At 37.5% G+C, this 15,901-nt stretch overlaps 1 protein-coding gene across 1 annotated transcript in view; it reads right to left on the bottom strand.

The window, feature by feature from the left end:
* LOC117031537 (phospholipid-transporting ATPase FetA-like) overlaps window positions 1-15,901 on the bottom strand; it is an 82,752-nt gene that overhangs the window by 53,050 nt on the left and 13,801 nt on the right. The window contains exon 2 of the mRNA XM_033122028.1: window positions 3,846-3,904. Coding sequence (XP_032977919.1) covers window positions 3,846-3,904 — 59 coding nt within the window. The remainder of the gene's footprint in view (window positions 1-3,845; window positions 3,905-15,901) is intronic.

The raw sequence follows: 15,901 nt of genomic DNA, 5'->3' as shown, positions 1-15,901 counted from the left end.
TTCCATGTCTTAGCTATTGTGTATAGTGCTGCAATAAACATAGGAGTGCATAAAGATTTTTGAATTGAAGTTTTGGGTTTCTCCGGATAGATACCTAGGAGTGGAATTACTGGATCATAGGGTAGTTCCATTTTCAGATTTTTGAGATACCTCCATACTGTTTTCCATAGTGGCTGCACCAATCTGCAGTCCCACCAACAGTGCACAAGCGTTCCCTTTTCTCCACATCCGCGCCAGCATTTGTTGTTTGTTGATTTATTGATGATAGCCATTTTGACTGGGGTGAGGTGGTATCTCATTGTGGTTTTTATTTGCATTTCTCTGATGGTTAGTGAGGTTGAGCATTTCTTCATATGTCTGTTTGCCATCTGTATATCCTTTTTAGAAAAATGTCTCTTCAAGTCCTCTGCCCATTTTTTAATTGGATCGTTTGTTTTTTTGGAGTTGAGTTGAGTGAGTTTTTCATAGATTTGTGATATTAATCCCTTATCAGATATATCATTGGCAAATATCTTTTCACATTCAGTAGGATCCCTTCTTGTTTTATTGATGGTTTCCTTTGCTGTGAAAAAACTTTTTAGTTTGATGTAATCCCACATGTTTATTTTTTCTTTTACTTCTCTCGAGCGAGGGTATATATCAGTAAAAATCTTACTCCGGGTAATGTCTGAGAAGTTTCTTCCTATATTTTCTTCTAGGTATTTTATGGTTTCAGATCTTACATTTAAGTCTTTAAGCCATTTTGAATTTATTTTTGTATATGGTGTAAGGAGGTGGTCCAGCTTCATTTTTTTGCATGTGTCTGTCCAGGTTTCCCAGCACCATTTATTGAATAGACTGTCATTACTCCATCGTACATTCTTGCTTCCATTGTCGTAGATTAAATGGCCATATAGGCGTGGATTTATTTCTGGACTCTCTATTCTGTTCCATTGATCTATGTGTCTGTTTTTATGCCAGTACCATGCTGTTTTGATTACTGTAGCCTTGTAGCTCACTGGATTTCTTAGTGTCTAAGTTCAGAAGGTTCTAATACTTGGACTAAAAGATCTTTTGCCTTACTGAAGCACCTGGTTTTGATTTTCCATTTGATTTTATTGCTAATTAATGTATTTCAGGTTTCCATTCACTTGGGTAGCATTTGTTTAGCAAACAAAGACAAAAGCCATGCTGATTCTTTCTCAAGATAGAAGTATCAGTACTTCTTTACTAACTTGGCAACTACAATGTTTTGCTCTACTTTTAAATGTCAAACCAGAAGCGTTATCTCAAGAATGTAGAACATGTTTCTGCTCAATTATGAACTTCCTCGGTGTTTAGTTCTTTTGGTGTAGGTGATAAAAAAATTTTTTTTTAATTGAAATTTATTGGGGTGACAATGGTTAGTAAAATTACATAGGTTTCAAGTGTACAAATCTGTAACACATCACCTATGGTGATACAATTTAAACATGATGGAGGAGGTGGGTTTTGGTTTGGTCTATTTATGTATTTATTTGGGCAATGATAACCTGACTGATGGCTAAATGGGAGAGCAGAGGAGAACAGAAAACCAAGGACATAATGAGAACCAGTAGTTAGGGGTTTGGAAGAGGAAAAGGAGTAGGAACAGAAGAAATGAGAGAAATAGGAGGAAAATAAGTAATGGGTAGGATCAGGGAAATGAAAGTGTTCTTAAATATATAAGAATCAGCCAAATATGCTTATTCATGAACTATTCAGCACATATTTATTGAATGCCATTTATGTGCCAAACATTGTAATAGGAACTGTGGTATGGATTGAATAAGACTTGAACCCATTTTCCAAGGCATAATAGTTTCTTGGAGAAAGAGAACTAACATTTTTCACAACGACCGTGTAAGGTGAACATTATTATGCCTTTATTTTTTTTATTGATGAGGAAACTGAAGATCAGAGAAATTAATGTACCTAAGGATGCAAGGTTAGAAAGGAGGAGAACTGTGCTCAAATTCAGGTCTGTCTGAGGCCAAAACCTAGTTTTACTGCACCACAATCCTACTTATGCAGAGGAAAAAGAGGAAGAAAATCTGCCCCCATAGCCATATCCTAAACATTGTTTTTATCCAGAACTTTTCTAACTCAGAAATCATAAACTGATATCCTACAGAGGCTACAAATATGTATGGCACAGAGGGTGCCAAAAAAATGTATACACATTTTAAGAAAGGAAAAAACTGTATTAAAATTGTAATATTCAATATATACTGATATCTTCTGCAATTACAAGAGGTGCTCAAAGTGGTTACCATCAGTGTCCAGACACTTCTGATTACGGTGAACTACTGCTTCAGCAACATTGACCAGTGTCCACTTGTATACATTTTTTGGCACCCCCAGTATGTCTATTTATATACTTATTAAACCCTCACTTAACGTCTCATTGATAGCCTCTGCACCTTTTAAGTGCAACAACATATAATGAAACCAATTTTACTATAAACTAATTGATATAAATAAGAGTTAAGTTTCTACTGCAGATTATCAATATTATAATGAAACAACGTTAGTTGAGGACGTGCTATATATACAGATATATGTAGCTGGATGTGCACGAAATAACATGTATAAAAGCATTGCTTGTAATTGTACAAAACTGGAAACCAGCCAGATGTTGATTTATAAGGAACTGGTTACATAAACTATGTTAAACCTGCATAGGAAATACTATGCTGCTGAAAAAAAAAGGAAAAAGCTATTATGAAACTATGATTATGAAAACATCTCCAGGACATATTGTTAAGGTTCAGAATAGTGTAAGGAAGTGGGAAAATAAGAATATATATTGTATTTGCTTTATTTGCACAAAGAGGCACTGATTAATACACTAGAAACTAACAAAAGTGATTCGCTATAGGGAGCAGATGTAGGCAAGTATGGGGTGTTAGAGCATGACTTGTCAATATATACTCGTATCTGTATGAGTTACTTATTCATAAATAAATAAGTGAAAAATGAACAATAGAAAATGGGCAGACATTAATAGGCAGTTTCCAGAAAAAGAAACACAAATAGCTAATTAACATGAAAAGATTATTGATCTCACTCAAAATTAAGATAGATAACAAAATGTCATTTTTAACAGTCTGGCAAAGATGAAAGAGACTGGTAAATACCCAATTTGGCAGGAATATGGAGCAGTGAGCAGTCTCTACTATAGGTAGAAATATAAATGGTATAATCTTTATAGAGGGCAATCTGGTAATATGTATCAAAATTTTTAATGTCTTTTCCTTTTGATCAGCCAATTCACTTCTAGGAAACGCTCACATATTCACACCAAATGTATGCCAAAATATACATATAATAGCCCATTCAGGACTATTTATCACAGCAAAACACTGGAGACATTTTGTTTTTTGGAGGCGGTATAAATGAAGACATCTTAAATGTTCATCAGTAGGAAACTGATTAAATAAATTAAGGTGTATCAATATAATGGAAAACTATGCCTCTATTAAATGAATTGGGTAGATCTATATGTATTATAATAGATAAATGTCTAAGTGAAAAAATAAAATTGTGAAACTATGCTTGTCATTTGGACAAGAAAAAGCTTCATTTGGACAAGAAAACAATGCTTCTTTTCTAGGAGTTATACATAAAACCCGAAATTTGAGATACGTTCTCCCCTGAGCCTAGGTCACCGGATTAATCTTGGTTCTGAGCCGTCACTGCACCAGCCCTCATTGTATGGGAGTGTGAAGGAAAGTAGAACTTAAGTTGTAGGACCTACATCTACAGTGAAGTTCCTGCCCCACCAACAAGGGGAATATCAGAGAATTCCAGCCCCCTTCTGAAACAGCCAGAGACCTGATACTCACTGGATATCCAAACGTACTGTTGAATTCTTTGTTGTTGGCTTGCAGACATCTCTCTTGTTCTGAGAAAGAGGAGAGAAATAATGAGAAGGAGGCCCCTTTGCAGACCAGCCTGGCATGCTGGCTGCTAGTGAAGACTTCACCAAATCCTCATACCTTCTCACTGAGGATATCTGTCTGCAAATGGAATATTGTCTCTGTGTCAAAGAATCAAGAAATACAATCAAAATGATAATTCTCCAGTATTCAAGCTGGGAAGTCAATGGGACAGGGAATTTCTGAGTTCTCCACCGTGAATGCTTCCAGTAATCCTAGATTATCTCTCTACAGACAACAGGATGGCCTGCGCCAACATTGCTGCCAAACACAGAAACCCAGCCCGCCCTCCTCGGTCAATTCCAACACCTTATTTTAAGGTATCTGAGGTTCTTTCTGCAGCCTTTGCTAAACTTGCTTAACTAAATTTAAATTAATAAATCATTACTGAGCCTCTATTGCACAGAAGCCAGTGTGCCCAATGCTGCGGGGGGATAAAAAGATGAGTAAGACAAAGTCCCTGACTTCAAGAGACTCATAGTTTAGTATGAGTGAGCCTGATAACCAAAACACATGACAAAAATCATCACATCAAAACACACAGGTGTTATGAACTGTTATAAACAGTTCGCCATTACCATGTTATGAAAAGTCTTAAAAATATGTATTAACAGTTCTTTCTGCCCTGCATGAAATATTCCTGTAGTCTCTTCAATTCTTCATTGGCTCGACACACATTTACTGAGTTCTTGGCAAGTGTCAGGTCGTGGGCTAGGCCTTAGGGTAACATCATTCCTGACCATCTTGGGACTCCTAGTCCCGGTGGGGAAGACAAACATAAAAGAAAACTTCAATCCAATGTAAGGCAAGAATACATTGGCAGATAGAGGCAAGAATGTGGTGTTAGGGGTGCACAGAAGAGGGAATGGAAGTCAGGGAAAGCGGGATAAGGAAGTATTCCTGGAAGAGAAGATGCTTGAATTACTTGGACAATCCGGTGTGAGTGCTTCCCAATTCTCTAGATCCTGGATAGTACATAGACCAAGCAACCTAGAGTCTGGCCTGAGGGTTGACATTACTGCTGAGTCTTTTACCTTTGATAGTTCTAGAAATTCCTAGACTGCGTTTCCCAAGAATTTGTCTCCTCAGAGAATGAGTTCTATCTAGCAAGCCCTCTGCTTCTGCATCACACTGAATGTGAATTTTGAACCTCTTCCAGCCCTCTGAGGTCCTCCTTGGCTCATGGCTCCCAAGATTAGGAAGAAATTTCCTTCCTTGGTACTCAAAGATTCTTACTCTAGGCTACAGACTCCTACTTGATCTTGAACTCACTCGCCTCAGCCCTCTCAGAAGTCTCTGGCTCCAGGTCCTAGAAACACAATTCTGCAATTGTTTAATTTTTTAAAGATATAATTCATCTAACATAAAATTTACCCCCTTAAAGAGTACAATTCAGAGATTTTTAGTACATTCATGAGTTATGCAACCATCACCACTAATTCAGAACATTTTCATCACTCCCGGAAGGTACCCTATACCCATATTCCCAATTCTCCCCTTTCCCCAGTCTCTGGCAAACACTAATCTACTTTCTGTCTCTATAGATTTGCCTATTCTGGATATTTCATTACCATAAAAAGATATGTGGCCTATTGTCATAGTTTGTTTCATATAGCATATGCTTTGAAGTTTCATTCATGTTATATAGCATGTATCACTATTTCATTCCTCTTTATGACTGAGTAATATTTTACTGTATGGATATAATACCTTTGTTTATCCATTCATCCATTAATGAATATTTGGGTTGTTTTCATCTTTTGACTATTATGAATAAGGCCGTTGTGAACATTCATGTACAAGTTTTTGTGTGGACATGTTTTCTTTGGCTATTCTTGTATATTCTCTCTTCTAGATAAACTTTGGAATCACTTTGTCCAGTTCCCTCGGAGTTTTGATTAGAGATGAAGACAAAGAAAATTTTATTCACTAGAATCCTAGGGATGGAGTGAAAGTGGGTTATTAGAGGAGACAGACCTACTTCCCATGGGAAAAACAGCCAGTTGTGGAAAACAACACTGCATTTCTTAGGGGGCTAAGATTATAGACTTTTGAAAGATAGCTGAGGAGAGAGTGAATGACAGACAGAGATCTTTATGGTTCTCATGTAATTTCCTCTAGTCCTCTAGTTGTCAGCAAAATTACTAAACATCATGAAGTCAGACATGAGTAACTTTCTTATAGAAAATATCTAAGGGGCCAAAGTCTGTACATTGGGCAGTGTAAAAACAGAGAGAATTGTGAAGAAGTTCAGGGTATACACAAATTGTGGGAAAGGTGAAACTGGGATGGTTGGCTATTTTTACCCAAGGATTTGAGAGTATACAGATTTGGATTATACAGATAAATTTGGATAGAGTTGACATTTTTGCACTATTAGTCCCCCACCCAGTAACATACTATATCCCTGTGAAGGAGACAGAGAGAGGCTTGTTGGTATAACCCTGGGAAGCATGATGATCGTGTCTGTATCATCATCTTGCTAGCAATACACAAACGAGTGGCTGTGAGTCTTCCCTGGGTCAGGTTTACCACCCGGCTCTGAAGCTTGCAGTTTGTTCTGCTGGACTAGTGCATTTCCTCCTTGTTTCATTCTTGTGGTTACTAGCATTAGCTGAATAAGGAGAGGGGAAACTGAGATGGGATTGATAGCATGTTTTGTTATGGCTTGTATTGACTAGTGAGTGGCTTACCTACAACACTGTGATACAAGAGCTTCTGCTAACTGTTGTAGGTTGGGTTATCCAAAGCAGTGGAACATGCATGGCTCAGATAATTCAGCGGCATCTAGGATCTAGAGCTGCTGCAGGGGCTATGCCTTTGTGCAGGGACTTTCTCAGAGGCCCAGATGGCTGCCTGACTAGGCAGAGTACCAGACCAGTATTGGTGTTTCTACTGGTACTGAGATTCTCCAATCCCTGAGCAGGCTAATTTACTACTATCGTGTTTCCCCCGAAAATAAGACCGAGCCAGACAATCAGCTCTAATGCATCTTTTGTAGTAAATATTAACACAAGACCCAGTATTATATTATATTATATTATATTATATTATATTATATTATATTATATTATATTATTATTATATTAATTATATTATATTACATTATATTATACCTGGTCTTATCGTAAAATAACACCAGGTCTTATATTAACTTTTGCTCCAAAAGATGCATTAGAGCTGATTGTCCGGCTAGGTCTTATTTTCGGGGAAACACAGTATGTTCAGACTCAATTTGGTCAAGCATTGGTGAGTAAAATCAGTCTCTCCCATACAATTTGCCCCTCTCACCATACCCAACAGACCAGCACAGCCTCTCCATTTACCCAAAAGTATTATTTTATGACTATAAAGTTCTAATATTTTCTTAGCAAATTTCATATTTATTATTAAACTTAATCCTAGATATAATCATTCATTTTTAATTTAATAAAGATCTAATATGTTTTCCCAGCAACTTATCTGGCTGCAACGAACTATCCTCTATTCTCTCTGAGCCCACCAGCTCCAAGGGATGCATGGAGTCCAGGCTCTGCACAACAACTGAATACATACCTCCCTCTTTGACTTTAAAAGTAAAGCAGGTAGATCCCCAAGTTCACAGCCTGAGTTGGTGGAGACAGACTGACACTCCAAAGTGGGGCAGGATTAGCCTTCACCTAGTTCTGTCTCTTTGATACCAGACCTGCCATGAAGGAAGAGGAAGGTGAAAGGAAACTAGGATTTTCACCGGGGAAGAGCGGGGAGGAACTGAAGACTAGAAAGTCAGATTTCATAAGATGCCTTTAAAAAAGGAAAAGCAGGAATGATGAAGAAAATGGTTAAAACTTCAGTTTGCGCAACCATCTAGGAGAAGCAGCTAAAAGTCTGACAGAGAAACACGACGAGCTTAAGGAAAGAAAGTAGCCAGTCATGTTTGAGATAATCCAGGCAGGAAGAATGTTTTCACACTGATAAGATTAATTCAAGATTCCCTGGGGTTTGTGAATACTGTTGAGAAAACACTGGGATGACTGTTTCCCCATTACCTGCTAATTCAAAGTTTATTCCTGTTTGGCTGAAACAAGAGTGACATGATATGAATTATGGATGAGAACTTAGAACTAGAGAAGATCAGAAATCAGCTTAGACAAAGAGAGCCTAAGAGACCATCCAGTTGAAAAGGTCCTGGACATGGAATTCCAGGGGTCAAACACTTAGCTCTAGCCTCTGGTGACTGCAAAAAATGCATCCTTCATTAGGAACTGTTCTACAGACTGTTCAACAAAGGCCTGGTTTCCCAGGGACCTGAGTTGGGAGCTGGGCTGGGGTTGGTAAACCCACTGAACTGAAAGGGCTACACATTTTGTTGAAGCAAGGCAACTTGGTATTATAAAATGGGCAGTGGCCTTAGAGTTTAAAAATATGGCAAGCTCCCATCGTGGTTAAGAACATGGGCAATCGAGCCAGACTGCCAAGGTTCAAATCTCAGTTCTTCACTTACCAGCTGTGTTGCCTTGAGGAAGTTAGTTAACCTCTCTGAGATTCATTTTCTTCATCTATAAAATAGAAATGATAATAATATCTACCCAGAAGGTGATTGTGAGGATTAATAAATTAAGGCATGCAAAGCATTTTAGAACAATTCCTGGTATATTAAAAATGCTCAGAAAGTCTTAGCTGTTCTAGACTGGGCTCTGACTAAATGTTAAGTGACTTAGGGCAAGTCACTTTTTATTTCTATTTCTGGGCTTTAGTTTCCTCATGTGTAAAATGGGGTAGTAAAAACTACCTTATATGCTAATATGAGGGTTAAATGAGATGCTAATTGTAAAGTGAATACATAATTCCTGAAACATCGAAAATGCTCATTCAATGATATTTTTTTGTCATTTACCTTGTGCTATGTCAAGGAGATTCCATAAGCATCATTGATACACTTGTCTGTGCCCAAAATAGATTTTGCACTTTCAGCTATCTCCTGTGGATGCACTAAGCTGACCCAGCCAGAAGAGAAGGAAGGGTACAAAAGCCACAGTCTAGTGAGAGGAACTCAACTCAATTTCTTGGTGGGATGGTAGAAGTGTCAAAATAGGAGAAGCTTCTGTCTAAGGATGTCTTTAGAGCTTTGATTCAAATGCCAGGGTGAAAAACTTAGCTCTTACGAATCTTGATGTAATTCAAACTCAGGTTTTAGGGATTAAAGCTACAGAGGGCTGGAGGTTAGCCTAGACAAGGAAATTGCAAAATCTAAAAAGGAAAATGAGCTCTGTAAGAGGGAACTAGAGTAACTGGTGCCCTGAAAAATAAGTAACTAGGAAGAAGAAGGAGGAAGAGAGAAAAAGGAAGGAAGGCCAGCTGGAAATCAGGCTTAGGAGGTTCTAAGAAAATATCCTGCTCACAGTGGGAAAGCAATCACAAATGGGATTTTCCAGATGAAGAAACAAGAGCAGTGAGATGATCTTCAGGAGTGCAAGTTTCTAAGTAGTAGATTAGTCAAGGCCCCCTTCCCTTATATTACCAGATTCCCAGCTCACTGAAGCCCAGCTGCTGGTGAGAGAAACTCAGCAATGACTGCTTGCTGATATTCTAGATCAAAAGGCCTAGGCGATTTCTCCAAAGTTACCTAATGACTGAAATGTCCCTATCTCTAAAAATCGGTGACGATAGTTGCCAGGGGAAGGATAATTGGCCAATTTCTGGAATTTTTGGTCTGATAAGTTAGAGTCCATTTACATTAGGAATACTGGAATGTCTTAAGATTCCAAATGATCACAATGTATCCTACGGCAGTCAAAAAGCATACTGAAACATTAAAGCTATCAGTAGATTTAGTTAACCATATGGCTTCAAGTCTTGGGTACACAAAAAAATTTATATTTCATCTCTCTAGACTGCATCTCTAAGATATCTGGAGTATAGCTCCAAGATGACATTTCCATCTAAATAACAAGACTAGCTAGAAGATGTAGCATAGAGTGATCGCAGGAAAGGCCAGGGTCTGTGATCCTACAGAAGAGGCTATAACTAGTTTTCTCACCACCATCTTATTAAGTGTTTTTGGTTCCGTCTATCCACTGCTGTGTCTCATGGTTTACATTCAGCTCATTTATCATACTTATAATACCATCTTCCCTCACTAAACAAAGAGCTCCTTAAAGGTAGAGACTACGTTTTTAAATTTTTTCTTTAAATCTCTGTATCCACTGCTTAGCTCAGCATTAGGCCCTGGATTTAATAAGTTTTGTTGAATGAACAAACACACAAGTGAATAGATATTTAGAAACATGTTTTGTTAAATTGTGGTCAGATTTCTGTCCGACCCCTCCTATGAAGATAATCACCTCCTCCTTGTGGGAGTACCTACACAATCACAGAACAGCTGTGCTGAAAGAGAAACACCAGCTAAGACCAATTCTTTGTCGCTCTTTCTGTGCAAAGGTCAGCAAACAGGAGGATATTCAGCATGGTTGAAGAGGTGGGTAGAGTGCAGTGTCAAAAAGACCCGGAGAGGAAGCTCAGTAACGTCTTGCATGTCACGAAAAGTCTGGTTCTTGAGCTATTATAGCTCTCGTGTTACCTCTATCTCTGATCATCCCTGAGTCACCATTTCTTCTGTCTGAGGTTAGCAGAAACAAGACTAGAACTGCTCAAAGGACAAGATACTGAAGAAAATCCAATAGTAATAAAATCAGACACACACACACCACCACCACCACCACCACCACCACCACCAAACCGTAATTTGTTAACAGGGTGACACAGAAGATTGGTTTGGCTGGCACAATTCAAGATGTGCTCAAAACCATACGCTCCACTTCTATTCCTCTTGGAGACCTTTGGTTTCTCCCCTTTCTCCTTCAAAGGAGAAGCTGACAGGAACGTCCTTCATATTACTCTAGGCAGATGGAAGCTGGGAGTAGTACTTGGCCATCCTGCCTTCATTTGGTATGTAGATCCAACGATTTCTCATCAATGTGGTAAAGGTAAAATCAATGATGTTTGACTGAACTGCTAGACATCACCTTCAGTGCTTCTCAATCATAAAACCTTCCTTGGGACAGGAGATGAGAGATTGGGTAAGTTATATTAAAGACCATCAGTTAGAAACAAAAAGCCATTCATACAAAACTGGATCTTAAAGTAAATCCTGTTGATGCTAAAGAAGCAATTTAACTGTAAGACATTCAAAACTTAATCCCCTTTGTTTAGGGTTGCCAGATATAGCAAATAAAAATACAAAAACATACTATGTCCCAAATATTACATGGGACATACTTATACTAAAAAATTATTCATTGTTTACTGAAATTCAAATTTAACTGGGAATCATGTATTTTATCTGACAACCCTGCCTCTGTTACTGAAATTAGGAAAAGTCCCTATGAGTTAGTTCAATTGTTGGTTTAAATTTTTAAAAGAAACACTATTCTATAAACAAACTCTAAAAATTTTAGCTATCTGCTTTATGCTAAATAACTTTATTGAAATATAATACACATACCATACAATTCACTTACTTAAAATAAAATGTATAATTCAATGGTTTTTAGTATGTTCACAGAGTTGTACAACACAGATGTCTATTTTTGTGTTTCTTTAAATGTGGTATTGTATAGAATTCTACTACTAAGGCTCTGATGAACTTTCTGCTCTACATGCCACAATATCTATGCCCTCCTTCCTGCTATTTCTTTTCTTCCTTTTTCCTGTTCCTGTCCTCTCCTTTTAGTTTCTCCAAATTAGTTATTTTCCCTTTGTGATGACACTTTTTTCTTTTTTTTTTTTAATTAAAATTTACTGGGGTGACAATGGTTAGTAAAGTTACATAGATTTCAGGTGTACAATTCTGTAATACATCATCTATAGATCACATTGTGTGTTCACCCAGAGTCAGTTCTCCTTCCATCACCATATATTTGACCCCGTTTACCCTCATCTACCACCCCCCCTTACACTTACACTTTTTTCTTTATTAATTTTTCAAATCACCCAAAATAGTACATAAATATATTTTAACTGTGTAAGATCCCAAATCAGAAATATATAGAGAAAAAATGTGAAGTTTCCTTTTCCATACCTTCCACTCCCTTTCCCAAGGAAACAACTGCTAAACAGATTGGTGCATATCCCTTGGGTCCCTTCCTTTTCAGGGTATTTACATACAAACATATAGATATATACAAACACTGGTGTACGGGTGTTTTTTTAACAAATGAGATCCTACTATGTGTGTTGCTCTGCAAGTTGTTTTTTTCCTTATACTATGTGTTTGAGATTTTTCCATGTCAATATACAAGTGTATCTCATCCATTTGAATTTACTACCTAGTATTATTTCACTATCTATCAGTATTTGTTAATTTTTATTGTGTTGTGGTGGTGGTGATGATGGCAATGGTGATTATTTGTAGATGTGTATGGATGGTAAAGGAGAGGGAAAGAAGAAGTATAATAAATGGGACAGGCTTGCAAACTCTCCAGAACAGGGAGTTTTGCAGGCCTGTGCTAGGCAGATAATTTAGTAGAACCATATACTATATATGCAAATCAGTAAAGCAACAGTTCAAGGCAGGATATAAATACGATTTAAAACTGAATTTTAGAGACTCAAAAGAATTGAAATCATATATCCATACAAAAACTTGTACATGAATGTTATAGCAGCATTGTTCATAATAGCCCAAAAGTAGAAACAACCCAAATGTCTGTCAACTGATAGACAAATTGTGGTCCATACAATGGAGTGTTATTCAGCCATAAAAAGGGATGAAGTACTGATACAGGCTGCACCATAGATGAACCCTGGAAACATTAAGTGAAAGAAGCCAGTCACAAAAGACCACATGTTGTGGGGGGGATGGGTGAGAAAGGTGAAGGGATTAGGAAGTACAAATTGGACACCAAACAGTTACCGGGATGTAACATTCAGTATGGGGAATATAGTCAAAATGTTGTAAAAACTATGTAGGGTGTCAGATGGGTACTAGGCTTATCAGGGGGATCACTTCTCAAATTATATAAATTCCTAACCACTGCACTGTGCACCTGAAACTAATATAAAATAGTATTGAATGTCAACTATAGTAAAACACACACACACACACTGGGAGGGGTGCCAAAAATTGTGTACAAGTGTGCTCAAGCAGTAGTTTGCCATAATCAGAAGTGTCTGGGCACTGATTGCAACCACTTTGAGCACCTCTTGTAATTGCAGAAGTCAAATGTGACTTGTATTCATCTTTTGTTATTGGTATATATTGAGTATTACAATTTTAATAGTTTTCCTTTCTTAAAATGTGTATACATTTTAAGAAAGGAAAAGTGTGTGTGTGTATGTGTATGTATGTGTATTTATTTATTCACAGGATGTAGAGTACAGTACAGGGAATATAGTCAACAGTATTGTAATAGCTATATATGGTGTAAGATGGGTAGTTCGCGTGTTGGGGTAATCACTTTGTGAGGGGTGTAAATGTCTAGTCATTACGTTTTTGTGTACATCGGAAACTAAAAAAAAAATGACCACATGTTGTATGATTCCATTTATGTCATGTCCAGAATAAGCAAATCCACAGAAATAGAAAGTAGATTAGTGGTGGTTAGGGGCCAGGGAAGGAGGGAATTAGTGGTGATTGCTTAATGGATATGGGGTTTCTTTTTGGTGAAAATGTTCTAAAATTAAATTAATTTTGCATAATTTGGTGACTACACTAAAAAATCACTGAAATATGCTTTAAAAGGGTGAATTTTATAGCATGTGAATTACATTGCAGTAAGACCATTATTTAAAAAAACTATAGAAACCAAGCACTATTGGAATTCATGAAAGAAAGGTAATGGTGGGAATGAGAGGGTTGGTGACTAGAATTGTTGGAGAAGGCTTCACGGAGAAGGACTTGCACTAAACCTAAAAGATGAATATAGGTTCATTATAGATGCAGGGGGCAGGTATCCAGGCAGGAAGAACTTAATGAAAGGTTTGGCACTGAGACTAAACGAGTTGTATGATAGTATACTAGGTAGGAAGAGCCTAAAAGAGGCAGGAAACGAAACTATAAAGTTAGGCCTTTAATGTTAGGCCTTAAATTTTATCTGGTAGCTGACAAGGAATCTCAGAAAGATTTTGAGCAGGGAAAAATGTGACAAAACTAGAATTTCATAAAGATTAATATGATATACTTACAGAGGAACAGATTGCAGACATAAAGAATTAAAAGATTGCTGCAATAGTCAACACTTGAAATGATGAAAACCTAAACTATGAAAGTGGTGAAAAATAGAAAGGAGAGGGTAAAGAAGATACTAGCACCAGTCAATATTCACTCTATGCATTCTAAGTTTTCCACCCAGAATAGGCTAATAGCTTAAAAAAAGGCAGAAGTACCTGCCAAATTACTTTGTTTACCACTGTTATTCTGTCAACTCATACAAAAAGGCCAACATCTTGGATGGACCAGTATTAATTGCTCACTGCTCAAAACAGTACAGCAATAACTCTACTGCAGCAGGTAGGCCTAGCCTATTTAAAGGGAGTTAGGCCTGGGAAACTGGCTTCAATTATTTCTCATTGGTAAAACTTTTGAGTTTTTAGATGACCCACATTTATAAACGTTCATACTCTTAATTATCTTCCTGAGTGAAAGCATCAAGCTCACACAGATTATTTTTTTCACACAAACACTTACCTAGTGTTTACCATGTGCCAGATACTATTCTAAGTGCTTAAAAATTCTACCTCATTTAATCCTCACAACATTCGTATGAGGTAGCACTATTATTAGCCTCATTTCATAGATGAGAAACTATAGCATAGAGAAATTAAGAGATCTGCCCAAGATAACAGTAAGTGGTGCAGCTAGGATTCCAACCAAGAAAGTATGGCTCCAGGATCCATGTTCTTAACCACTATGCCTCCCATATGACTTTTCTTCATAGCACTTATTGTAGATATAATTTGATATTTCTCTGTGCTATTAATGTGCTATTACTTACTAAAGGCGGTCCCTCACTAAACCATAATCTCCATTAAGAGCAGGGATTCTGTCTGGTTTTTGTTGCCACTGTATTGCCAGCATGTAGCAGTCACTGGCATTCATTTGGTGATCAATAAATATTTGTTGAATAAATGAATCAGTCTTTATGATGATTACTGCAGTTTTTGTTTGCCTTGAACTTACTACTCCCTAAAGTATTCTGTTCTCCATATACTGTTCTGTTCCTAAGAAAATGCAGGAGAAACTGGTCAGTTAGTTTGTTTTCCTCAGTCCTCTCTCCTTTAGCAGTTATGAGAATAAGAGATAACTCCCTGGCTTTCCCTTGGTTGGGAGTTCCCTGACTTACTCTTCCTGTGCCCTTGAAATGGATTTCTTTCTGAAACTAGAGGCTGTGCCCTTAGACTGGGCTTCCTCCAGGAATCAAACAACTGCACAAAGTAAAGAAGGTAGAGTGTGGCTTTAAATCGGTGACCTTATTTCATTCCCCGCACCTTCTCCATTCCTCAAAAGGAAGCCTAAATATAGAACTAAATTCTGGCTTGCTTTTTCAAAATTTAAGTCAAAAAAATTTTTTTTTATGTCAGGCCGTTTCATTGTGAAAGGGAAGGGCGTGATTACCCCAACTCCCTTTAGTACTTTGAGTCACTGAAGGAAAGCATGGAAGCGGTATGGAAATGCTCCCTAAACCACAGCCAGATCCATTTGCTCTGGCCACAAAAAGGCTACATTGGCAACTTCTTTTCACATTGGCCACTTCTTTTTAGCAGGAGGCATTTGTGAAGGACCGGGAGAGGAAAAAGGAACATATGCTTTCCTGGTGAATTTCCAAATAAAAGTACAAAAGATGAGAGATTGTAACTCCCCAAATTAGAATTCTCAGATGACTAAACAGTGGAGCTTGGACTTGTTAAGTACGAAGTATTTACTTCTGCAAAGTATATTTCCTTTCTTAGTCAGTTGTTTGGTAGACTGGTGGTTTGATTGGTGG

Source organism: Rhinolophus ferrumequinum, chromosome 12 (assembly GCF_004115265.2).
Source record: "Rhinolophus ferrumequinum isolate MPI-CBG mRhiFer1 chromosome 12, mRhiFer1_v1.p, whole genome shotgun sequence".
NCBI classification, from domain to species: Eukaryota; Metazoa; Chordata; class Mammalia; order Chiroptera; family Rhinolophidae; genus Rhinolophus; species Rhinolophus ferrumequinum.
Note: the sequence above shows the minus strand (reverse complement) of the source record. Positions and strands in the feature narration are given on the sequence as shown.